Consider the following 27,339-nt stretch of genomic DNA (forward strand, 5'->3'; position numbering starts at 1 on the left):
AAATGCCAACAGCACCCCCTATCGCAATTGAAAATTACTGTATGGAGGAGCTTCCTCCTCAAGCCCCTCATTGAAGTCCATTATAAACGCCTCGGACCCCAGCGCCTCGTGAATCATGTCGTTTTCAATGGCCAAGGGAGGAAGCTCCTCCGTACAGTAATTTTCAATTGCGATAGGGGGTGCTGTTTTTAGCGGCAACGGTTCAAGAACGTTATCTGCAGTCAAACTACGAATCTTATGTTGAACAGAAAGCTTGTTTTTGAAATGCCCGCCCAGATTCCCCTTTCCGCCTTGACCCATTCACACTGGTGGCGGAACAAAAAAACTCGGCAAAATGTCTAGGGGGCTTGGTAGTACATTTGGCAAGACACTTTGTCCCACCGTTCCGCCTCGGCCTATGTGAAAGGGACAGACGATCCGCAATTCTGGTACATAAAATCGCGGCGATTTTGCCAGTGTGAAAGGGCCTATCGACTCACTACTATGAATAATGAGCGTGGGGTGAAAGAGCCTGTGAGTCTTGAAGTGGTGCCTTAATCACCCTGAGAGCCCACCCATGGAGACACACACACACACACACACGGTTTTACATTTCCAGGACTCTACAGAGTGTGAGTGAGTGACTTAATGAGTGAAAGAGTGAGTTAGTTAGTGAATGAATTAGAATGAGTTAGTGAGTAAGTTAGAGTTAGTGAGCTAGAGTGTGTGTAAATTAAAGTGAGTGGGTGAGTGAGTGTGTGATTAAGGCCTAGTCCACACGTACCAAACCAACCTTTTTTTCCTCTGTCTTCCCTGGAACAGTATCAAGAATATTTGCGTCCAAACGGATCCATCTCAACACGACTCAACACGTTACTTCATATCCCAGGCCTATAGGTGGCACTGTTTGTTACAGAAATTGACCAAAGCTTGCGCGCTGTGTAGGCCATACAACAGACAGAGTAGGCTACGACAAAACTGGCTAGTGCAAGGAAACCAGAATTGTTTGTGTGGACTTATAGTGAACTGTCAATTGTAGTCAACTGTAAAACTAATAAACTTAATTTTTACGGTTTTTGAAGGGTGCAGTCCCGTCCTTTATTTGGCTAACTCAGGTAAAAATAATCTCCTTTACTTTCTTTGGTTGTAGGATAGTCCACGATTCACATTAGTTTTGGTTATCACCGCAAGTGCAAAGGCTAGGCATACCCAAGTTCTAGGCTGTTCCGTTGCCACATTTATAATATTGCTATAATACCTTTGTTAGTAACAGTTGTTTTGCTTGCATCAAATCACGCATTCGCATTTAGTGCGCATCTATAGGCTTAACATGAGTTCTAAGCGTCTTTGTATGCTCATATCTGACTTCACTATGAATGCATTTATTTATGTTGTAAGACATGTAAAATAAATGAATGACACCGGCACTACGCACAAATTAATGTAAGCTTACACCGCACTTCCCTAATAACTTAAGTTCTCTCGCGTCACTGTAGCTAGAATGCATAAAAAAACCCGGGAAAAACAGTGTTCAGTCCACCAAGTCATAAGCTATCGGCGCTGAGCAGCACCAGTTGTGATATTTATCCTACGGAGTGTAATCGTAGGTAATGTCATCGATACGCAAGTAGGATGTGCGGTTTCGCTGTCCAAACAAATTCAAAAGGGCTACGGTATCAGATTTTTCCACTCTGGGACCAGGTTTCAGAAAAGTGTGGTTTCGGGCAGTGTGTTTACTGGATTCGTATGGACGCTCGGCCAAGACGAAGCAAAACCTCTGCGTTTAACCCAAAAAGCGTCTCCGTGTGGACGGGCCCTTAGAGTGAGTTAGTGAGTGAATTAGAGGGTGTTAGAATGAGTGAGTTAGAGTGAGTTAGTGGGTGAATTAGAGTGTTAGTGAGTGGGTGAGTGAATTAGAGGGTGTTAGAGTGAGTGAGTTAGATTGAGTTAGTGAGTGAATTAGAGTGAGTTAGTGAGTAGGTGAGTGAATTAGAGGGTGTTAGAGAGTGAGTTAGTCAGTGAATTAGAGTGAGTTAGTGAGTAGGTGAGTGAATTAGAGGGTGTTAGAGTGAGTAAGTTAGAGTGAGTTAGTGAGTGAGTAAATGAGAGAGAGGCGAGTGAGCATGTGGACCTTGTGATTGTCTGGGAGTGGCTGGAGTCCCATCTGCTGTCCTGCTGGAGGGGATCAAAATGTCTGAGATGAATTTAAGAAGAGAGAGAGGGGGGGAGGGAGAGAAGGTCCCAAGAGAAAGATGATGATGCCTAAACAGAGATATCCCCACGACCCAAACACCAAAGTTTTGTTTGGCAAATTAGAGCAATCAAGGCAAAGTGGCAGCTGACTATTGCACCAAACATTAAACAATGTCCTCCAAATGTAGCTAACTGATTTGTCCACAGACATATACAACAAAGTATACAATATATGCTTGTTGGTCGCACACACACACACACACACACACACACACACACACAGACCTTTGTAAAAATGTTGGTGGTATGTCTGTAGAGCAGCGGTTCCCAAACTTGTTTTTTCCGTGGGCCACCTTCTACATCCTGACTCGGCTCGCGTACCCCCACCCTCCGACACATAAAAAAGTAACACATTCTATTGACGCATTCCAGGCATCATGTTTAACTCATTGAGTGCCAAAAACGTAATATTACGTTTTTCCTTCCCATGCGTTGAGTGCCAAAAACGTAATATTACGTTTTTAGCTGTTTTTTTAAATTACGAAACTAGACATTCTAACACACCTTATATGTGATTTTGGGAACTCTGTGATGAATGGAAATGAAATATATGACGATCGAAAACTCATGAAAACGCACAATCTGGACATTTTATCTGGACATTTTATCATAACTCGGTTGCCGCTTTGGGTCGAATCAGTGACGCATGCACGTCAGGTTAAAACCAGGCCATTTTCGTGGATCTATCACTAGGTGGCAGTCTCCCCAGGTCTTGCTGATCACTTCCCGGAAAGTTTACAGACAACACTTCATATTTCATGAAAGACGTTATATCTCCATTTCTAGAAAAAAACAGCGATTTTGATGAAAACTAGCCACTGTTTAGCTTGGGATTTCTCAGGAACAGAGGCGTGTAGAAATACACGGTTTGCACCCACTGAGAGCTTAAAGTCTCACCTTTTAAACGAGCCATTGTATGTGTTCATAGCTATAACACAGAATATGCTGTGGCTGTACAAAAATCATCAACAATGGTCTAGATTGCTGGCACTCTAGGACAAAGCTTCCGAAAACAGCCTGCACGAAATCACGTGCATTGTGGGTAGCTTATTTTTTAATGAAAACATAGCCTACTATAGAGTTTACAAATTATTTCCTTTAATTTCACATTTCCATATAATTATCATATCATTATCATATGAATTAATTAGATTATTCATTAATTACAGTTTTTTTCAATCGCTAACAAGCGCTTACCCATACTTATAGATACTTAGATACTTTTTCTAAACTCTTAACACAGACTCACACCTACAAAACACAACTGGCCAAATGGATAATTTTCTTCTCAAAAACACATTTTGTTAAATATACTACTAACACATCTTTCTCTGCACACACTAACTTTACCAAAACACTGGAAATCTGACTCAAAATGAAATTATTCTGTCAAAGAATAACACTTGTTTTCACTTCACAAGGTACATGCAGTCAATCAAAGTACAACAGGTTTCAAAATACTGGCTATTGTTACAAAAACTGCATCGACTTTTATGTTTCAGTTTTACAGGTATTTGCATGCAATTTTTACACTAAATGTCTTGGTTGGGCATTTTACAGGTATTTGCATGCAATTTTACAGGTATTTGCATGCAATTTTTACACTAAATGTCATGGTTGGGAACTGTATGTCCACATGTTATGTTCACATTCAAAAGCATTCCAGTAAAAAGCAAATCAGTTTTTTTCCCTTTACTGTTTACTACAGTAGAAATACTGTTTACAGTATGATAGAACAGAAACAGTTTTGCAGTATTGCAATGCTTACAGTGAACAAAATATCCATGAAACACACAAGCATTCTGAACAAAAAAACAACAGCAAAAAGCCCAGATAAAAAGGAGGAGCTAAAAAAAGCACAAAATTACTGTATCTAATCTCTGCGATCTTCAGGATTACAGTAGGCCACATGTTTTCATCAACATGGCATTGATTACATGGTCAATGATAGTGGCACAAATTTCATCACTGACAACAGTTCTTGCAGCCAAATGGAATGCCACCACCACGCATTCTTACACCTTTACCTTGCCCTCGCCTTGGGCCTGCTCTTCTCCCTGGCCCTGCTCCTCTCACTGCTCCTGCACCTCTCACTGCATCTCTTACTGGGCCTGCTCTTCTCCCTGGGCCCCTTGCTCTTATTCTTCCTTGTCCAGACATTACAGTGTTTGTCTTTTTCTGTTTCTGTTTCTAAAAACATTACTCCTCAAAGTCCTCATTTTACTGTGTCAGTGTAATAGAAGAAAATAACCCCTGCCACTGAGTCTAAGCCAGACTGGAATCAGCTGTGGTTTGCCCAATTTACCCAACATGAATCAGCTGTGTGTAAATTATTGAATTGTTTGTTTATTATCAGCTGAGATACTGTATATTGTTTTTGAACTGATATCATTGCAGAAGCAGAGGTTTTTATACTGTATCTAAGATTTGGAATATTGTTTTTACTATTGTGGGATGTTGTGTGTTAACATTCGTAAATACTGCAAAAACAATCCATAATTCTGTTGGGAGGTATAGCTTGTCTGTTAAGAAAATGTAAGCATTGTGGAAATGTGTTCACTGACTGCATATCGTGTGCAAACGACATGAAATGTGTGAATGGTATGGCCACAAAAGACCGATGCTGTGCTAATTGTATTTAGAGTTTTGAAAATGTGACAACTGGTTGGACAAACGCTTGTTAGCGTCTGAAAAAAACTGTAATAATTTTTAACACCTTACCAACATTGCCCTTTTCATCTCGCGTACCCCCTAGTGGCAGCTTGTGTACTACAGTTTGGGAATCCCTGCTGTAGAGGAACGTCTACATATAACTCTAATGGTGCTTTCTATTTGTCTTGTAAATCATCGTACACCCACTCGTACAACATGTACGAATGAGTGGCTATAGGAACGCGTTTCTCTCGAGCCACGAGGGGTATTAGCAGGAGGCTAGTCATTGTTATTGTTTTGTGCTACATGTAGCCTCTAGCTAAACGGCTGGAAAACAAATTGTTACATTGTATTGCAGGCACAGCAAAACCGTGCAATGCATGAATTGGTGACCGGATTGAAGCAGCAATGTAATCTAGTGTGTAAGAGCATTACATCAACTTTAACATGACCAACACAGTACATATGCAAAAAAATACATGTCATCTCATCTCAACTATAGGCGCAGCCATGTTTGTTGTAAGGTTGTACGTCCACTTCGGGGTACCCTCAAGTACTCCGAGGTAAAGTGGGCGTGCCTGCCCAAAATGCCGCAAGAAAGCTGGGTAATTTACACTTTCCAACTCGGGCGGTGGATTTACGAGACAAATAGAAAGCACGGTAAGCTCTTCATAGAGTGAACTCTGTCTCCTCAAAACTCACGGGTGACCATCGACGTTGAACACACACACACACAAACACACACACACACACACACACACACACAAACACACACACACACACACACACACACACACACACACACACACACACACACACACACACACACACAATAACTGTATTAAGGACAGGGAGCATGTAGAGTTTCCCTAGCTCTGTATTAGGGCAGCTTCAGTTCTGGATCAGAGTTTACTGCAGCTCCACTGTATCATTGAACGTGTGGAATATATTTATGAGTTCCAGAATGCATACACTATATATAGTACGCATGTACAGTATACATGAGTGATACACAACGGGAGCCGTGCTGACTGATGCCATTATCTTACTGTGAGTGAAATGAATAGAAGGTTGGGTTTGGAATAGCAGTAGTCTGCTTTGTTCCAGTGTGGGGGCTTGTGTGAGGCAGATATGAATCTGTTTCTGGTTGAGTTGCACATGTGTGTGTATAGTATGTATGTGCGTGTGTGTGTGTGTGTGTGTGTGTGCATGTGTGTGTGTGTGGTGTGTGTGTGCATGTGTGTGCATGTGTGTGTGTGTGTATGTGTGTGTGTATGTGGTGTGTATGTGTGTGTATGTGGTGTGTATGTGGTGTGTGTGTATGTGGTGTGTATGTGGTGTGTATGTGTGTGTATGTGGTGTGTATGTGGTGTGTGTGTGTGTGTGTGTATGTGGTGTGTATGTGTATGTGGTGTGTGTGGTGTGTGCATGTGTGTGTGTGTGTGTGTGTATGTGGTGTGTGTGTGTGTGTATGTGGTGTGTGTGTATGTGTGTGTATGTGGTGTGTGTGTGTGTGTATGTGGTGTGTATGTGTGGTGTATGTGTGTGTGTGTGTGCATGTATGTGTGTGTGGTGTGTATGTGTGTGTGTGGCAAATATGTCATGCCACAGGGGACTCGCTCATGCACATCTAACGTGCATCCTGCATATATCTCTCAGAGCTCCTCTCCTCCTCTCTCATCTCCCTCTCTATCTATCCTTCCCTCACCCTCATTTCTCTTTCTCTCAAACACACACACACCACACTCCCCCTCACTCACACACAGACACACTCCCTGCATGTGTGTCTCTTTCTGTGTTTTTCACACATACACACACACATGTTCTCTCTCCCAACTTCTTCTCTTTTTCTCTGTCTCCACCCCCTTCACCCCCTCTCTTTCTATCTCTCACACACACAGACACACACACACACACATTTATTTTTTTTCTTTAATTTTTAAACTATTCTTTCACTATTGCCCTTTTATGCTTTTATTTGTTATTCCTATTTGTTTGTGCTCATGTAAAGCACATTGAATGACCTCTGTGTATGAAATGTGCTATATAAATAAAGTTGACTTGACTTGACAAATATACATACAATGTGTACAGTATGTGCACAGCATCAGTGTTGACATTTCAGCTTTTCTCTACTCTCTCTCTTTTTTCTCATCTCTCTCTCTCTCTCTCTCCCTCTCTCTCAAACATATAAACAGTCAGAATTAAAAGAGAGACTTGTTATGTGTACAGCATCACGGTTGATATTTCACCCCCCCCCCTCTCTCTTTCTCTCTCTCTTTCATCTCACTTTCTCTTCCCTCTCCTGCGCCCCCCCCACTCTCTGTCAACCTAAAGGGGCCGTTTGATGTTTTATGTGCACTGTGTGTGTGTGTGTGTGTGTCATAGGGGCAATATCTCTTCTCTTTAACTCTCTCTCTCTCTCTCCCTCTCTCTCTAACTCTCTCTCTTCCTCTCTCTCTCCCTCTCTCTCTAACTCTCTCTCTAACTCTCTCTCTTCCTCTCTCTCTAACTCTCTCTCTCCCTCCCTCTCTTCCTCTCTCTCCCTCTCTCTCTCTAACTCTCTCTCTCTTCCTCTCTCTCTCCCTCTCTCTCTCTAACTCTCTCTCTCTCTTTCTTTCAGGCTGTGCGTTCCTCACATACTGTGCCCGTGACTCAGCCATTAAAGCCCAGAATGCATTGCATGAACAGAAGACGCTGCCAGGGGTATGTACTCCCACACACTCTCCTCACATGTGCACACTCCACACACACACACACACACACACACACAAACACACACACACACACACACACACACACTCCCCACACACACCCACACACATACACACACACCCCACACACTTTTTTTGGTTATACTGTTCATACTCATCCATCCAATTCAAGCTGGTCCTATGTAATGTGTTTTAAGTGGTGCTTGTGGAACACAGAGTGACGTGTGAAGGTGATCCTCCCTCTGGGGACATTAAAGACTCTATTGAAACTTGGTGCTTTTGCTGTTTACAGTGAAGTGGATCTGATGCATTCAGCTGACACACTACAATCACACTACACAAGACTAACCTACACACAAGCACACACACACATGCACACGCGCACACACACACACACACACACACACACACACACAAACAAACTTAGGCGTGCGTATAGACAGGCAGATATGCCCACGCACACAGTGAAAGGGTTGTGCTGCATCCAGACTTGTTGAGGTCCTCTAGGGTCTATGGTTGTGACAGATGGACATGAACGCTGCATTGCCAGTGTGAACGCTGCATTGCCAGTGTGAATGCTACATTGTGAAGGCTGCATTGCCAGTGTGAACGCTGCCTTGTGAAGGCTGCATTGCCAGTGTGAAGGCTACATTGCCAGTGTGAATGCTGCATTGCCAGTGTGAATGCTGCATTGCCAGTGTGAATGCTGCATTGTGAAGGCTGCATTGCCAGTGTAAACGCTGCATTGCCAGTGTGAATGCTGCATTGCCAGTGTGAACGCTGCATTGCCAGTGTGAATCCTGCATTGTGAAGGCTGCATTGCCAGTGTGAACGCTGCATTGCCAGTGTGAATGCTGCATTGTGAAGGCTGCATTGCCAGTGTGAACGCTGCATTGCCAGTGTGAAGGCTACATGGAGTCCACTGGTCTAACTCGCTCAATGGGTAGCTGCTTACCCATCACAGCCGCTCTGTCTCCTAAGATGGAATTGTGACGCTTTGAATAAATTACAACCCCAAATCAGAAAAAGTTGGGATGTTGTGTAATATGCAAATAAAAACTAAATGTGATAATCTGCAAATCTTATATATATCTATATAGTAGGGGTGTAACGGTATACAGAAGTCATAGTTCGGTTCATACCTCGGTTCGGACATCACGGTTCAGTACGAGTTCGGTACAATGGAGGGAAAAGCAAAACAAAAATGCAGAAAGCTATTTTTTTTATTGTGCATGTCTCAGGCTGTACCACCTAGTGTCATACAGTCTCTTCCCTGAGCTATCTGCAACAGCCTGAAGTGTGTAAGATGTAGGCTAAACAGTACAATAAGTAGCTTACCCAGACTCCATCTGTAACTTGTAAACAAAATAAGACAATCATCTATAAAACTGAAAATAGGCCTACAGCATCTCTCATTTCTGAAAGTGCAAATTACATAGAATAATGATTTTTAAAAATCCACTTAAGCAAGACCTTCAACATCCGTGTTTAGTTGTATATGGAAGGGTCTACAATTTGCCTCAATATTTTTCAGTGTGTGTACAGTAATAATCTACTAACTGTGAAAATATCACACTATTTTGCCTTCTTTTAAAAAAACGACATTGCCCCTTTCATTTCATAAACAGACTACAATTAGAAGTCATGTGACTTTGCCCTTCGACGTTAACTCACCGTAGCATGGTTTGTTTATTAGCCTGGTTAGCGTTGACACTTTCTTTTACTGTCTATGCACTTAACACTACCAGCTCCTCATGTGAGAAGTTACAAGTTACCCTAACATAAAGGTAATTACCACGCGATTTGCATAACATTCTGTCATTACAAAATCATTTAATTTAAGCCATAGGTTTTGGCCCTATTTGTATGTGTATCCAAAGGCTGGTGAAGCGCAGGGGAAATTTTTTCCCCCCCTCGTTTCAGTGATTGGTAGCCTATCTGGGTGATGGCTTCGAATATGTGTAGCATGTTCGATATATTTCTACTCACATACCCCAACAACTGCTAAACAACGCCGACACACAGTTTCATCTTATCCACCACTCTCTCGCCTGTTCTACTGTAACTGAAGTTCTCCAACTTGCGATCTTAAAGAGACCAGCGGATCCTCTAACTCTTGTGGGTCGCCACCACTCTCTTAGTGCTGCTATCTCTGACTAGACTGACTGACTCGACCGATGACCTGACAAAAAAATAACAGGCGCCAATCAGACCTAAGGCGAGGCTACAGATTAGCGTTAGGTGTCGCTGAAGAACTCTCGTAACTCTCGTACTTAACAGTAATTGTGCATTACATTAATTAATCCGCACACAAGTTTTATATATTTTATACCGTGTATTCTCCGTGTAAATTCATGCACCGAACCGTGACACCCGTACCGTTTCGGTTCAATACGAATACATGAACCGTTACACCCCTACTATATAGCTGCAAAAAGGACAACTTATCAAATGTTGAAAATTACATATATGACTATTTCATGGAAAATATATTAATTTTTAATTTGATACCAGCAACACGTTTCAAAACAATTTGGGACAGGGCCAAGAAAATGCTGGAAAAAAAAATGTATTGCTAAAGAATATTGCATCCCAGAAAGGCAGAGTCTCTTAGAAGTAAAAACGTAGAGGTATTCATCACTCTGTGAAAATGTGTATGGACAAAGGGAAAAATGATCTGATCTGCTACCAGCCTGGTGTTCTCTTACTCTGCTCGTGTCCTCTAAATGGGAATACCATAGCTGCTCGTGTCCTCTAAATGGGAATACCATAGTCCTTAGGCTGCTCGTGTCCTCTAAATGGGAATACCATAGTGGTAGCGTGTGTGTGGTGCTACACACTTGTGTCAGTCTGCCCTGATCATGGTGGGATGAGGGTCTTGGCGGGATGAGAATGGGAGGGGTGATGGGGGGGGGGGGGGGTGATGGGGGCAGCCTATTATCATTGGTCATGACCTGCTGTCCGTCCCTCACTGTCCTTCACTGTCAAGCCTCTAGCACCTTGACCAGCACCGTAAGAGGTGTGCTGGAGATGCTTTTGAGCTCCCTTTGTCCTTCTGCTTACTCTGTGTATGTAAGGGGCCGTCTACACAACGCCGGTTTTTGTGAAATTGTGATTTATGTACAATGTAGCATACCAGCCTTTTGTGGCTAAGTTAGAAGCACACGTTAGCTTAACTTTAGTTTACTGCATGTTAATGTTTTCTCCAGTGGTGCTCAGACCTAATGCAATGCAACGCATTTGAAATTTCACATAGCAGTCACATACCTTGAAAATGAACTTTATTAGTTTAACAGTTGAATTGAAATTGAGTTAAATTGTCTGTAGTCTCCACATTTCATGCGACTGCTTAACAAACATAGACAGTAAAAGAAACAAACTGTTTCAAAAATGTTTTCTTCTACACGATTCACGCAAATTAAACGTGAAGCCTCTGCACGGCCGGCGCCATCGACTGGTCTGGCATATGCACTACAGCACATTTAGCCGGTTACACCTCTGTGTGTGCACACAAGGTTTTTCTTTACCGGTGTCATTAAAGGTGTGAAAGCGGTAAGAGAAAATTTTCGTGTAGACATACCCTAAGTGTGTGTGTGTGAGAGAGAGAATGAGAGAGAGAGAGTGTTTGTGCGAGTGTTTGTTTACAGAAAATGAGAGAAAGAGAGGGCAGTTCAGAGATACATGTGGTGCTTGTTGACACAGAGTGTGAATAAGCCATCCAGTGGCATGTCAACCCTGTGGGTGGATGTGTCTATGGGTGGATGTGTGTCTATGTGTGTGTGTGTGTGTGTGTGTGTGTGTGTGTGTGTGTGTGTGTGTGTGTGTGTGTGCACTGACATGCTGCAGTCGAGACTAATCTCAGAGAGTGAGAGGGGCTCGTTTGATGTTGCTGCATCTCTGCCCCTGAAAGATAAACACAGCATCCAAGGTCTGCTTTCATCCTGGCATGCCCAGATTACACACACACACACACACACAAATGTCTTGCTGGCTAAAGATAGATTTAAATTAGTGTGTGATGATGCAAGGCTGCCAACATGGCAAGAGATGGGTAACCAGGGAATAAGGGATTTATATAGAGATTAATAAGAGTTTAAGTAGAGGTGAAGAGTGAGGAAAAGCTTGTGGTCCACTGAGGAGAGAGAGAGAGAGAGAGAGAGAGAGAGAGAGAGAGAGAGAGAGAGAGAGAGATGGTCCCTTGTGTGAATATGTGGTGGGGAGTTGGGATGGTGTGAACAGACATACAGTATAAATACTCTCTCTCTCTCACACACACACAGACGCACACACACACACACACACACACACAAACACACACACACACACACACACACACACACACACACACACACACACACACACAACCTTTGGCATAATCAAGTGTATGGAGTAAACACCTTGGAACCCCCTGGGGATCCATGACAAGTTAACACCTGCAAGAGACAAAGAAAGAGAGAGAGATGAGATGTGTGTGTGTGTGTGTGTGAGAGAGAGGGGGGGGGGGGGGGTTACGGGGCAAAGACAGAGGGGGAGGGGGGAGTGAGAGTGTGTGAATTGAGAGATGGATAGAGAGACTGCTGGGAAAGGATAGATAAGATGACTGAGAGAATACAGTGGAGGGAAAAAGAGGGAGGAGAACGTATGTTATTTTTTTAAAGCATGTGTACAAGCACAAGGACAGATGACCAGAGGTACACACACACACACACACACACACACACACACATCCACACACACTGGCATACACATGGAAACAAATGGTTTCATTCAGTAAACACACACTTTCCAGTGTTGCAGACAGTCCACATTCCAGTGTTGTGAGAACGTGCCCTTGTGTGTGTGTTAATCATAACATAGTATTTTTTAATGACTTAATTTAATCTTGGGTAACTGAAGTAGCCTACAATATATTATCCTCCTCAGTGACACAGGCCTGGCAGACAGATTATCTGTGTGTGTTTGGGCAACGGCAGGTTCCAGGTCACCCTAAAAAGCAGTCATCACTCATATTTTTAGTGTGTGAGGTCTATTTTGGGTTGCAGCCTCAGGCATTCTTACTATCAGTGGAACAGTGTCACCTGATGCTCTCATTACTGCAGTAGGCTAAGTGTGTCTCCTGCTAGGCTATGCTAGGCAGCTAGGCCACACAATGCTATGATAGGCTATGCTAGACTATGCTAGGCTAAGGTAAGCTATGCTAGGCAATGCTAGGCTGCACAGCTAAGGAATAACAGTCCAGACAGAACTACACAGAACACAACTCACAGCCCAGACAGAACCACATACTCACTATTGACTTACAGACAGTTCCCATGAACTCACTGCATGTAGGGTGGGACACAGGTAGCATTGTAGGCTAATAAAAGGAAATGTCATCATAGCAGTCAACCTCTGTATTTTGTCTTCCAACCACCCTTTCTGCCTTTCCTCTCATCCCATCAGTGTGTGTGTGTGTGAACCAGGGTTTCCGTTGTCCGGTAATTACCGGACATTGGCCGGAAAAAAAATGAAATGTCCGACAAAATTAAATCTCTCCGGTCAAATTGTCCGATTGAAATTGGCTAATAATCCCGTCCCCTGACGCAATCTGAATTTGAGAATAAGCCTTAGCCTAATATGTAAGCCTATATTATACGTCCTCTGGCTATGTTTTTAAATGAACAGGCTCTACCGTTTGAAAAGTAAGCTATTAAACAACACGCATAGACCATATGCTGCATTTCAAATAGGAAGCGCACGCTTAAAACGTCCATGTTAAACAACAAACAAATGAGTGAGGCGGTTCAAACATGGCCAGGCCTAGGCAGACTAGCCTTAAAAGTTTTTTCAGAGGCCAGACGCGATGGATGATGATAAATTGGTAACGTCTGAAGCCTCAGATGCCAGGTGGCACCACCAGATAAAAAGCAGAAGTGTCGGGCTTATCTGTCGGAATCAGTGACATTGGGAGTTGCAGGGGGTGCGGCCGCTCCAAGACACTGTCATTCTCCGTGTACACTGGACATGCAAAGTGTTCTTTACCCAAAGTATACAGTAGGCCTATGCGTTCTCTGTCTATGATCTGCAGGGTTAGGGCCTCCTCGACGAGAAGATTGCTGGTCCGCGGATAATTTCTGGCACAATTAGCCCAAACGGTATCATTGAACCGCGGCCGAAAGAAAAAGAAACTAAACATTTCCCAGAATAGGAAACATTTCTTAATTTGTTGTTGTCAAATAAAGAGGCATAGCATTAAGGGGTAGTGGTGTGAGCGCTCATTCTTGTGTGTGCACATCTGAGTAAGTTAAACAGTCACCAATGGAGATAACGTGGGTAGCAGCAACAAACAACGTAGCCTTTTTAAAACAACGAACGAAGCTGACTCTTGCTGTCCATGAAAAGATACTGGCTAGATCTTGTTAGGCATGTTTAAGTTAGGCTAATGAACATGTTGCATTCTATACAACCTGATTATGTCATTCTTTAAGCTACATAGCCTGTCTCCAGTTTTCCTCAATTTGACTAATTAAGAAGCGATAATAGGATATTTGACCGGCATATCATCAAAATGTCCAGAAAACGAAACCTCTGCCGGTGACTTTGACCGGCACCATTTTTGTCTAGCGGAAACTCTGGTGTGAACCTTTTCCACTTTCTGATTCTTTCCTCTTTGACTCTTCTCTGCATCTCTCCATCTCTTCTCGATCATCTGCTCTTCCTCTTTCCTTGTCCTCCTCCTCATTTACTCCTCCTCTCCTCCCTCTCTATCACTCCCCCAGGGCCCTCTCTCCTCCTTTCCACCCTCTCTTTTATGTTTTCTTCTCTGCGTTTCTGCTTTCCTCAGTCCTATTTCCTTCTGTTCTCCACTCCTCTCCTCCCCTTTCTTTATCTCTCTCTTCTTAGTCCTTCTCTGTTTGACAGTGTGTTTGCATGTGTGTGTGTGTGTGTGTGTGTGTGTGTGTGTGTGTGTGTGTGTGTGTGTGTAAATCAGATCGTTGTGTGCATGTGTTTGTATGCCTATAGAAAAATCAAGGGGAAAATATATTTACATATATGAAGCTGCATCCAGCTTATATTTGATAGATGGTTACAATATATTGAAGTCAAGTGGGAACAAACAGAGACCGCACTCAGGGGTTGAAAGATATCAAAAATTGTATTAAAACGTATTATAGGCCATGAAACAGAGTTGACAAAGTTTTCGGGCCTAGCCCATCATCAGTGTCTCAATTCGAAACATGTCACGAGGCACTGACACCTCTTACAGGTTCCTGCACCAATCACCAAAATAGTAAGTGAATACAACATCACAGTGTGTAGTTCATACAGTGTATAAGCCAAGGCGTAAATACAATACACCAAAACATACCTAACGTCAATAATGCCATAAACATTATACAGACTTCATAGACAGTATTGAATATTAGACAATAGACAATATTGAAAATATTGAAAAGAGGGCATGCACTGAAGGTAGCAATTAACTAAATGACTAGGCTATACTTCATCCCGACCTGGGCACATTCAATGATTGGCCTACAGAAAGCATGTTAAGACCAAGTCTTCATTCATACCCCTCGGGTGAAGAGTTTAACAATTCCCTTTGTAAGAGTTTTCTTTCTATATCCCCCCTCTCTAATTAATACATATATAGTACAAGAATATATATATGCGTAATAAGTATATGTGAAACCCACAATAGATATCTTACATGAAAGTCCATGCTGAATGTACTGTATTTAATTATATGAAGAAATTATAAGAAAGTGGCCAATACTGAATATATTTATTTACAGTAACATAGATGTGCTTATACTGGAATATGTTCAAGCTGCATATATGTGGATATGTTATTTTTTTGTATGGGTGTGTGTGTGTGTGTGTGTGTGTGTGAATGCGTGTGCATGAGTGTGTGTATGTGTGTGTGTGTGTGTGTGTGTGTGTCTGTGTGTGTGTGTGTGTGTGTGTGTGTGTGTGTGTGTGTGTGTGTGTGTATGCCTGTGTGTGTGTGTGTGTGTGTGTGTGTGTGTGTGTGTGTGTGTGTGTGTGTGGTAGGTTGGGCACTCAGGCCGGCGCCATGTATTTGTCAGCAGAAATCAGTCCTGCAGCTGCCATGGGCAGCCTGGAGCTGTGAAACAGCAGTGGGGGGCTGAGCGCTGATCCCTGCCTGATGGATGTGCACCCTGGCTGGGGCAAAGCCATCAGCTCTCTCCCCACCTCCACCTCCTCCTCTGCCTCCTCTTCCAGCTTTCAGCACTACATCATATATATATATATATATATATATATATAGACGGAGATGGGGAAGGAAAGGCAGAGAGACAGAGAGAGAGAGGAACAGAGAGAGAGAAAGGAACAGAGAGAGAGAGAGAGGAACAGAGAGAGAGATAATGACAAAGTAAAGAGAAAGATGAACAGAGAGGAACAGAGAGAGAGATAATGACAAGTACAGAGAGAGGGGAACAGAGAGATAGAGAATGACAAAGTGGAGAGAGAGAGAGAATGACAAAAGAGAGGTAGTACACGAGAGAGAGAGATGACAAGAGAGAAAGAGAAAGTAAGTTAGAGGGTGGGAAACCGAGAGAGTGAGAGAGAGAAAGAGAGAGTGTGGGAGAGAGAAAGAAATAGAGAGAGAGAGATAGAGAGAGAGAGAGATACAACCGGCAACAACCGGCTAAGTTCGGACTTCCATATGACCGTTTATGTTGTTCAGATATACGGCCCAACCGTTTATCATCCGCAGAACCTCCGGTCTTACACGTATGTCTTACACGTACACTGAAAGCCTTTATAGTGTGGTAGGGTTGGGTTTGTGTGGTGACCTACTCTGAGAGACAGGCTGGATTGTTATTCCTTTTGATGGGGGAGAGCAGCTCTACATTGTAGGTCATTCTGTTGCAGAAACATACAACCTTTTTTTCTGTTTCCTCCATTTTTTCTTTTTTTTCTTTGCCTTTCTTTGCTTCTGTACTCCTCCTCTGTCCCTCTCTATCACTCTATTTCACACACCATCACTCCATCAGACACACATTCTCACTATCATCCTACGCATCTCTCTCCCTCTGTCACCCCTTTTTCCCTTTGTTTTTCTTTATTTTTTACTCTTCACTGATTTCTTGTCCTCTTTCCTTCCTTCCTCCCTCTCCATATACCTCCCTTCTCTCTGTTACTCTTTTCTCTCTCGCTCTCTCTCTGTCTCCTCTGTTCCCCTCTCTTCTCCTCCCTCCCTCCTCTCTCTATTTCTCTCTGCTGTTACATAAGTAACATCATTCTGGAAAGTCTTCCAGCTCACTGCTCAAACAGGCAGGCCTGAACAGTCCATGTGTGTGTGTGTGTGTGTGTGTGTGTGTGCAGGCAGCCTTGAAGTGAGTGTGTGTGTGTGTGTGTGTGTGTGTGTGTGTGTGTGTGAGACCGCTATGCTGTAGAGCATTTTAGAGTTAGAGGGTGAAACCAGGCTTGTTTACTTTGTGTATGTGTTGTGTTTTGTGTATTGTTCTTTGTGTGTGTGTGGCATTTCCTTGGCTTACCTTATGTTACCTTGCTATGTCCATCTGCTCTGTCTCTTAGCTATTTGGTCAGAGATCTTTAAACTCTCTCTCTCTCTCTTTCTCTATCCATCTCTCTCTCTCTACTCCACGCCTTTCTCCATTCTCTATCCTAGAGTTCTCAACAGGCCTGAAAATTACAACCCGACCCGACCCGGCCCGTGGCTTTTAAAGCCCGTACCCGATGTAACCCGACACATCAACATGAATTATCTGCCGAACCCGGCCCACGCCCCCCCCCCCCTTTTTTCCCCCTCATAAACGTATTATCATGACCAGCAGACGGGAATTCAAATCAACCTTTAAAGAGGCCCTATGCAACAATTTTAGCAAAAATGACCTTAATTATGCAGGTTGAGAGTCGTTCTGATGGTTCTACAACACTTTTTGGGTCGTTTGGTGGGTGCTTCGTCTCCCCCTAGTGCTTCTCCGTGGAAAAAACGAATATGCAACTTTCTGGTCGCGGTCCGAACACATCCGGATGTAACTCGGCGGAAATACTCGAAAATGTAGTCAGATTGTAGTTTCTAAGAAGACTGCCAAACGGACTCCGACTTGGCTTTGTTGCTGTTGAAATTGTAAGTAGGCCTAGCCTACCCTTGGGTGAACTTTGTTTTTGTAATGTGATTTGATAGTCTCTTGAACAATGTGTTTGCTCGACCGTTTTATTGTGAGCCCTATGTGTTTAGCTTGGTTTATTGATGGCTAGCTCGCTAGCTAGTGGGGGTTTAGCGTAGCAGTCACTTGCTACCGAAGCTGCAGGGGGAGCTATGTCGTGAAAAATGCGAGCCCAAATCAGGCGAAAACCCAGAAACAGCGAAGGAATAACCAGACCGGCATAGGGCTTCTTTAAAGGAACACGCCACCCAATGTCAGTAGTAATATATGTTCTTACCTTAACTTTCACGATTTGAGTCATACCTCTCCCGTGTCGGTACGTGCACTCAAACGCTCTGTTGCGCGGCGCGAATGTGTTAGCATGTTGCTATGCTAGCGGGCTCAGATGTAGCCATAGAGGGAGGAAGATAGCAGTAATCAAAAACATCCACGTTTCCCCTACTTAAATACAGTTGCACGAGTAGTTGATAAAAATGTGTAAGGTCACACAACATGAAACGTGGCGATTTTCCAAGCGAATAAACAGGCTCTTGGCACTTGGGAGTACTTCGACCTCGCGTAGTAATATTAGTTAGCACCTAATTGTAGATCCTATGGACCATATCCACGTGGATCCCTATAAGTCTGCTTGCTCTGAAGATCATTCTAATGTTCCCCATATATGGAATAATCCCAGGCCTTTTAGCATCAGACAAGTCCATTACATGGCTTGTACAGGAATCCAGCCTAACTGTACATGTTGTCACAAAGTGGGTACTACATCTTCAGAGAGACATATTATATGATTAAAATTATTTCCTGATGCAACTATCTCATATACCATGACATTAGCCTACTCACTATACAGTAAGCAGCTGGTCAATGTGGTCACATTGAATAACAAAGAAGCTTACTGAAGTGGTGTCTTTGACACCTCAACATTTCATGGTAATTTGGAGTTGTAGTTAACTGTTAGCCATTCTCCCACCATGACTGAGCAGTCTTTGTCCCAGAGCTGTAGAGATTCCTCTCTCCTGTCCTCTTCACATCAGTGAGGTACATCCTTACCTGTTGCTCTCTAGAGGAGCTTCAGAACATGATGAATGGAGATGAGTGAGATGCTGATTAATCTCTTCCCTTCTAGAAGGTCTGCAACACCTTCTGGAAGCCGTTCTGAGTAAATATGTTTTGAGTTGTCTAATTTATGAATCTGTGAATGTGATAGATAGATAGATACTTTATTGATCCCCAGGGGAAATTCATGAAAGCAGGATTCTTTGTATGTTAAATGAGAAGTTTTGTCTTGTCTATTACTCAATATTTCCCCAGAACATGTCCTATATGTGTGTCTATTTGTCACATCTGTAGGTCTTATAGTATTTCAGTTGTGACATTATCAATTGGTTTAGAAATGCCATTCTATTGGTTTCCTTATTCCCAGAACCTTATAGGTGTGTCCACATACAGGAAGGAGGTGTCCAAATTGAGGAGGACATGCCCACACTGGGAGGTCTTGTCCCAGGTGGGGGAAGGGCATTTTCAGGTGGCAGAGGGGCATGTGGGTAAATATTTGCCACATAGTTTGTGGAGAGCATTTGTCAGAGTGCACAGAATGCACAGAGGAACCACATAATACAAACACCTCACTACTATCCTACAGTCTTGTGATTCTCAGATTAACATTTAACCTTTGACCTTCCCCCACCATGACTGAGCAGTCTTTGTCCCAGAGCTGTAGAGATTCCTCTCTCCTGTCCTTTTTACATCAGTGAGGTACATCCTTACCTGTTGCTCTCTAAAGGAGCTTCAGAACATGATGAATGGAGATGTATGAGATACTGATTAATCTCTGCTCTTCTAGAAGGTCTGCAACACTTTCTGGAAGCCGTTCTGAGTTTTTGCCCTTGTGAAATATTTTTTTATTTTATTTTATTTCTATTTTCAGTCTCTTGCATTTTCTGGTCTTGTTTTGAGAGATCATTTTTGTTGGCATTTATGCATTCTTGGAGTCATGTTGTTACAGTTTTTTCTGATTGCTTAAGCACATTTTTTGTAACTATGGCTTTATTGCAAAACTCTACACACAAATAGGAAAACCTTTCACCCAATCAGCAAAACATTGTAGTTCTCTTGCAAAAGCTAATACACCTTGCTTAACTCTTCACACCTTCGTAAAAATGGTGTTTTTGTTTCAAACAGTAAACACAAGCCATCACAATAATAAGCACACAATGTGCCAACTACACACTGATGGTATGAATAAAAAACACATCTGGCTTTTACTTTCTCTGTGCACAAGGTAGACTATGTCAGTTTGGGGTCATACTTTTGTCATAGTTCTCTAAACATACAGGGATCCAAACTTCAAGTATTGGTTTGTATTTACACACAACAAAACAAACTCAAGTGTGTTTTCCAAGTCAAAACACAAAATAGCAATTTCACTGAGACAAAACAAGTCAGTCTACATCGGGTTGTCTCTCTCAAAATTTCGTCTACATCACATGCAATGTCCTAGTCCAAGGCACCGGGGAAAATATATTCTGGAATGCCGTATCCAGGCCTGACACGACAATATCTCCACATGTACAATAGACTGATTTTGTTGCCTGTAAAAGGGCTATTTCTTTCTCTTCTTACCCTTCCTCTTCCCCCTCCTTGTCCTCCTCTTCCTCTAATTTCACCTCCTTGTCCTTGTCATCCTCTCCCTCTCACTTCTTCACCTCTGTGTCCTCTTCCTCCTCTTCTTCCTCCTACTTCTTCACCTCCACGTCCTCTTCATCCTCCTCTCCCTCTCACTTCTTCACCTCCGTGTCCTCTTCCTCCTCTTCTTCCTCCTACTTCTTCACCTCCACGTCCTATTCTTCGGCCTTCTCTAATTTTTACTCTTCTCACTCTTCCTGCTCCCTCCATTGTACCCATTGTACATTACCTGTGGCTTATTTATACTGCTTAGGTTGATTGCAAAGTGAACTAATTATCTAAAACAGTTTTTACATGAGAAAGTGTGCCAGAGAGTTGGCAAAATAGTGTAAATAATAGCCATACATGTGTATAGATTTGCTAGGAGTGTGTGGATCATTAGGAAATTGAGTGTAAAGCAGTGAGTTGTGTTTACAGTTCCGCAAAAAGAGTGCTGTGCAATGAATTGTGCCTACACTTGTGCAAAGTGTGTGTTACAAAATTGCGTAGTAATATTAGTTAACACCTAATTGTAGATCTTATCCACCACAGAGCTGGATCGACCTCTCAGCCTCCCCCTCCGAGGCACACACACAGTCATTTCCGTAAATAGAGACAACCTGCCCTGTGGGGTGTACTACGAATCTCGATTAGTGGGTTAGCGAGGTATGTTGCGCTCAAAGCCGGGCTATGCTGTGCCACGAAAGTGAATCTGTTTTAGTGTCGCTATATCACCATGGTATCTTATGCTGTCAACCAAACCTGGTCGGGAGGAGGTTATGTGCTAAGTTATAGCTCAAATCGTGTAATCTACCGCACACTGACCAATCAATTGTCTTAAAAACGAAGTTATCTCAGGTGTAGGATTCTGTCATATATCTTACAGGTGGAGCTCCGCCTCTACTAACATTTTGGGTCTCGAATGCGCTTTAATAGTGTTGTGCGTGCAAATATCCAACTATGGACGTGCATACCATACAACAACTGATGACAATTGATTTATTTGATGTTATAGGTTAGACACAAAAAATGACCGCAGTGTAGATTAAGCTATCGCTCATGAATGCGGAAGTAATTTTTTTCAAATAGAGGCGGTCTTGTGCGTCTCCACGTTACACGATTGGCCAAAGTCATCCCAACACCGAGAATGCGCACAGATCTGAGCTGAAAGCCTAGTTTGACAAAAATATCACATAACTGCAATCGTAGTATCACTTAACGTATACCCCTAAGTCAAGGCTTTGTCAAGCCTCGATATGTCTACATAGCCTAGATATGTCTAACGTGCTTCGTAGTATACCCCACTGCTGGCGTTAGTTTGAGCTGACTTAGCAAAGTAGCAGGTAGTGGTAAAGTAGATTGTGAACAATCATGGTTATAACATGCATTGTGAAGGGTTGTAATAACAAACAGAAGTATTATAGTGATTTCCTGTTTCGTAGAATTCCGCTTCGCTGCAAACAGTGGATAGGATGTACAATTAGGTGTTAACTAATATTACTACGCTAGGTCGAAGTACTCCCAAGTGCTCTTGCGCCACACATTGTAGTTCTCCTGTTTATTCGCTTGGAAAATCGCCACGTTTCATGTTGTGTGACCTTACACATTTTTATCAACTACTTGTGCAACTTAGTGTTAATTTTGTCACCTATTTTTAATTTAGTCCTAGTCTTAGTCTTGTGACGAAATGTCCTTTTTAGTCTTTGTCATATTTAGTCATTCAAATATCATTTTTGTTAGTCAAGTTTTAGTCGACTAAAAGTCTCGTCATTTTAGTCTAGTTTTAGTCAAAAGAAAACTAAAGGTATCTTAGTCTTAGTCAGTTTTAGTCAACACATTTTAGTCTTTTTTTTATAACAAATTATTTCTGATTACCATTTGAGTCAAATAGTGTTTCACACATCTCAATTTTCCAACAATATTGTGTGTCCACAGGGCTACTCGTCTGTTATAATTACTCATTCTGATTTTTTGTCAGTATGTTTACATGCACAGGTAAGTCGAGCTTCAGTTATAGCTCGGCTGGGATTTGACCATAGACAGTAAAAGATTTGACTGGACCACTGTCATATTCGTAGACCAGTGTTTCTCAAAGTGTGGTCCGGGAATCACTGGTGGTCCGCAAGCTATCCCAAGTGGTCCGCGAGCAGACGTGGTAAAATATAATATAGATGAGTTGTTTGCAATATTGAACCAACTTGTATGTAAAAACAGTTCTGCAACACTGTCTATGTAAGATATGCCAGTTTAAATCATACAGTATGAATCCACACACAATAAGCAAAGTGCAAAGACAATAAGCAAGGTGGTTCAGTGAGTAGGCCTATAGTGTAGACTAATTATAGGCTACTGTTGAAGTAGGTATAATCTTTTTTTTTTTTAGCTAGGGTTAGTTAAGTGGTCCTGAAACTGAAAAAGTTTGAGAAACACTGTCGTAGACCAAAGTATTAATGTTTTACTCCGCCTCGCTAGATGGCGATATGTGCCCAAACACAACACATTCCCCAAACAGACTCTCCATCTTAGCCATAGCTAACTTGCTAGCGAACTTTCCATATTAGCTTACTTGCTAGCAAACTTTGCATCATCAGTCTAACTAGTTAAATAGTTGACATTACATGATGAACATTTTCGTATGGACATTCTGGGGGATGTTAATTTGTATGAGAGAAGCTTCAACTTCTGGGTATGTAGCATTGTGGCATAAAGCTTAGGTAGTTAGCTTGCTAACTCTAGCAGAAATCTCCAGTGTTCTTGTTCCATGTAGTTTCGTGTTGCAGCCACAGGGTTGCAGCAACAGCACGTAGACTAGCCTACAGGAAAGCTGTTGCGTATGAACTCTTTCGGAATATTTTGAAAACGTAACAGCTAGATATTCTGTCTTCTCATTTTGTAGACGAAAATGAAGAGAGATTTTATCTTAGTTTTTATTTCATGCAAAACATTTTAGTCTCGTCTTTTTTCGTCAACAATAATGCATCTTAAGATAGTCTTAGTCAGTGTTTCAGGACATTACTGCCGTCTCGTCATCGTCTCGTCTTAGTCATGAAAAAAAAGGTTGTTGACGAACATATTTCCTCTCGTCTCGTCTGACGAAATTAACACTAGTGCAACTGTATTTAAGTAGGGGAAACGTGGATGTTTTTGATTACTGCTATCTTCCTCCCTCTATGGCTACGCCTGAGCCCGCTAGCATAGCAACATGCTAACACATTCGCGCCACGCAACAGAGTGTTTGAGTGCATGTACCGACACGGGAGAGGTATGACTCAAATCGTGAAAGTTAAGGTAAGAACATAAATTACTACTGACATTGGGTGGCGTGTTCCTTTAATGTTCACGTTTTGTTTTAAGGGGGACATTTTTGGCCAGGAACTTAGTCATTGATTGCTGCTGCTGCGTGGTGGTGGTGGTCGAATGCCCACAGTTTAATGTACTGTAAGACGACCCTGTTTTTTTTTGCTGTCATATTTCATCAGCACCTTGCATTTTGAGCATTGCACATAACCTGTAGAATTTCCAACAGAATCCAGCACCACTCCAAACACTTTCTAGACCTCTGATTTTCCCACTCCTGTAGTAGCGATGGTGAATTCACCTGCGCCAAGTTTACTTTTCACCAACTCCATCTTCTTCTCCAGGCTAAAGGCATGCACGCAGCGGCGTTAGGTCTGCCCCCGCCCCTCTCCATGATGCACGTTGCACGCAGCAGCCAGACTTTCTTTACGGTGAACAGCAGCGATGATTAATAAATGTTTTTTTTCTTTCACTGAGTGGAAAAGATTAAGCCCGAGTCATTTGCTTATATTTTCAACCCGAACCCGCAGGCCCATCGGGCCAACCCAACCCGTTGAGAACTTTACTCTATCCTTCCTCTCTCTCTATGTTTCCAGCTCTATCACGTGGATCCCTATAAGTCTGCTTGCTCTGAAGATCATTCTAATGTTCCCCATATATGGAATAATCCCAGGCCTTTTAGCATCAGACAAGTCCATTACATGGCTTGTACAGGAATCCAGCCTAACTGTACATGTTGTCACAAAGTGGGTACTACATCTTCGGAGAGACACATATTATATGATTAAAATTCTTTCCTGATGCAACTATCTCATATACCATAACATTAGCCTACTCACTATACAGTAAGCAGCTGGTCAATGTGGTCACATTGAATAACAAAGAAGCTTACTGAAGTGGTGTCTTTGACACCTCAAACATTTCATGGTAATTTGGAGTTGTAGTTAACTGTTAGCCATTCTCCCACCATGACTGAGCAGTCTTTGTCCCAGAGCTGTAGAGATTTCTCTCTCCTGTCCTCTTCACATCAGTGAGGTACATCCTTACCTGTTGCTCTCTAGAGGAGCTTCAGAACATGATGGATGAGATGCTGATTAATCTCTTCCCTTCTAGAAGGTCTGCAACACCTTCTGGAAGCCGTTCTGAGTAAATATGTTTTAAGTTGTCTAATTTATTAATCTCTAAATGTGTGTCTATTTGTCACATCTGTAGATCTTACAGTATTTCAGTTGTGACATTATCAATTGGCTTAGAAATGCCATTCTATTGGTTTCCTTATTCCCAGAACCTTATAGGTGTGTCCACATACAGGAAGGGGGTGTCCAAATTAAGGAGGACATGCCCACACTGGGAGGTCTTGTCCCAGGTGGGGGAAGGGCATTTTCAGGTGGCAGAGGGGCATGTGGGTAAATATTTGCCACATAGTTTGTGGAGAGTATTTGTCAGAGTGCACAGAATGCACAGAGGAACCACATAATACAAACACCACACTACTATCCTACAGTCTTGTGATTTTCAAATTAACATTTGACCTTTGCCCTTCCCCCACCATGACTGAGCAGTCTTTGTCCCAGAGCTGTAGTGATTCCTCTCTCCTGTCATTTTTACATCAGTGAGGTACATCCTTACCTGTTGCTCTCTAAAGGAGCTTCAGAACATGATGAATGGAGATGTATGAGATGCTGATTAATCTCTGCTCTTCTAGAGGGTCTGCAACACCTTCAGAAAGCCGTTCTGAATATATCTGAAAGCCAGTCTGTGTGACATGGTAGCAGGGTTCTTTGTATGTTAAATGAGATGTTTTGTCTTGTCTATTACTCAATCTTTCCCCAGAACATGTCCTATATCTATGTGTTGTGTGTTCAATATCCTAAATAAATAAGACTGTAGACAAGACAGATGGCAGGACTAGGGAGTCTTAAAAGCGCGTCCATATGTGGCAAGGGCGTGTCCCAGCTGGAGGAGGGGCATATGGGTAAATATATTCCACATAGGTTGTGGAACGCATTTGTCAGAGTGCATAGAGACCACAAAGGAACCACATAATATAAACACCTAACTGCGACCCTACAGTCTTCTGATACATGAATTATGACCAAGGCCATTCTCAGATCAAGATTTGAGCTTTAACATTCTCCCACCATGACTGAGCAGTCTTTGTCCCAGAACTGTAGTGATTCCTCTCTCCTGTCCTCTTCACATCAGTGAGGTACATCCTTACCTGTTGCTCTCTAGAGGAGCTTCAGAACATGATGAATGGAGATGCATGAGATCCTGATTAATCTCTTCCCTTCTAGAAGGTCTGCAACACCTTCCAGATGCCATTCTGAATACTTCATTTGAAGTTGAAGAATTGTTCTGCCCCCCCCCCCCACCCCAATGTTCTTGATTGGTTGTGAAACCAGTCAAATCTTTGACTGAAGTCATGGAGCTCTTTGTTCTATTTTGTTTTATGGGAACATTTCTAACTGTTAATGTCTGAACAATGTTTTTGGAAATATCTGTTCAGGAATATCCACTCTGTCCACATACTTCTTACTGAAGCTCATCTGATTTATAAATAAATGCTTGTCAGGATTAACAACCCTTATTAACAATAGGCATTTCCTCTCAGGCTAGTGTCAGCCATAGCCAATAGCTTAATATCCCATCCACCCATGAATGTACAATTATTTTCCTAATTAAAGAAAGAAAGTAACTGTAACACCATCAGCACTGTTGTGTGGGATCTGTACAATCTGTTTAGGAAGAATCAATGTAGGTGACAGGAAGGTTTACCACGATAAATAAAGCCGACATATTCCTGATCCTCAAATTTAATGAAACAGCATAAGTAAATGTTGTTTCTGTTTGAATGTCACATCAGCATTTACAATGGCACTTGTTCCACACATCATGAAAGAATAATGAGCTATGTGCGTTGAGACTGAACTTCTGGAGAGGGTGTAGAAGAGAAATGTATATCTGTGAACTGAGCTTCAGAACACATGCACAGCATTGTCACAGCAAAACTCTTACTATGTTTTAGCTTTCATTTGCGCTAACCAGTTTTGTATCGCTCATTTGCATGTCAAGTCAATCATTTGTCACCATGTGGGGAGTGGGCACCCTATATAGTTTGCTGGTGTCTGTGCTTGCTGCTGAGCAGGTCTCACATACAGAAGTTGAGAAGGGGAAAGGAGGAGGGGGGCCTAGCCGGGGGATTTGAGATTTTGTACGACAGCCACATATCAAAACTAACATCCATCATTATGCCACACTGTACTGTAGTTATGTAATATGAAAGAGAAAGAAATATAGGCTTAAAGAGAAAGAGATACAGGTTTCAAGTGAGAGATATAGGTTTAAAGGGAAAGAGATATAGGTTTAAAGGGAAAGATATATTAAAGGGAAAGAGATAAAGGGAAAGAGATATAGGTTTAAAGGGAAAGAGATATAGGGTTAAAGGGGAAGAGATATTAAAGGGAAAGAGATATAGATTTAAAGGGAAAGAGATATAGGTTTAAAGGGGAAGAGATATTAAAGGGAAAGAGATATAGATTTAAAGGGAAAGAGATATAGGTTTAAAGGGAAAGAGATATTAAAGGGAAAGAGATATAGATTTAAAGGGAAAGAGATATAGGTTTAAAGGGGAAGAGATA

The 27,339-nt window shown here is 42.3% G+C and overlaps 1 protein-coding gene, 4 non-coding genes and 1 pseudogene across 5 annotated transcripts in view; all 6 read left to right on the forward strand.

The window, feature by feature from the left end:
• Window positions 1-27,339, forward strand: part of LOC121715149 (CUGBP Elav-like family member 5) — a 117,079-nt gene that overhangs the window by 4,830 nt on the left and 84,910 nt on the right. Inside the window, exon 2 of the mRNA XM_042100572.1 lies at window positions 7,508-7,590. Within this exon, the coding sequence (XP_041956506.1) occupies window positions 7,508-7,590 (83 nt within the window). The remainder of the gene's footprint in view (window positions 1-7,507; window positions 7,591-27,339) is intronic.
• On the forward strand, window positions 18,765-18,897 carry LOC121681935. The gene has a single exon (XR_006022360.1). It is a non-coding gene; the product is annotated as a U8 small nucleolar RNA (small nucleolar RNA).
• On the forward strand, window positions 19,482-19,614 carry LOC121681942. The gene has a single exon (XR_006022362.1). It is a non-coding gene; the product is annotated as a U8 small nucleolar RNA (small nucleolar RNA).
• On the forward strand, window positions 24,723-24,845 carry LOC121681968 (annotated as a pseudogene).
• On the forward strand, window positions 25,305-25,437 carry LOC121681956. Its single transcript, XR_006022367.1, has one exon. It is a non-coding gene; the product is annotated as a U8 small nucleolar RNA (small nucleolar RNA).
• LOC121681938 lies at window positions 25,897-26,029 on the forward strand. Its single transcript, XR_006022361.1, has one exon. It is a non-coding gene; the product is annotated as a U8 small nucleolar RNA (small nucleolar RNA).

This window comes from Alosa sapidissima, chromosome 1 (genome assembly GCF_018492685.1).
Source record: "Alosa sapidissima isolate fAloSap1 chromosome 1, fAloSap1.pri, whole genome shotgun sequence".
Classification (NCBI taxonomy): domain Eukaryota; kingdom Metazoa; phylum Chordata; class Actinopteri; order Clupeiformes; family Clupeidae; genus Alosa; species Alosa sapidissima.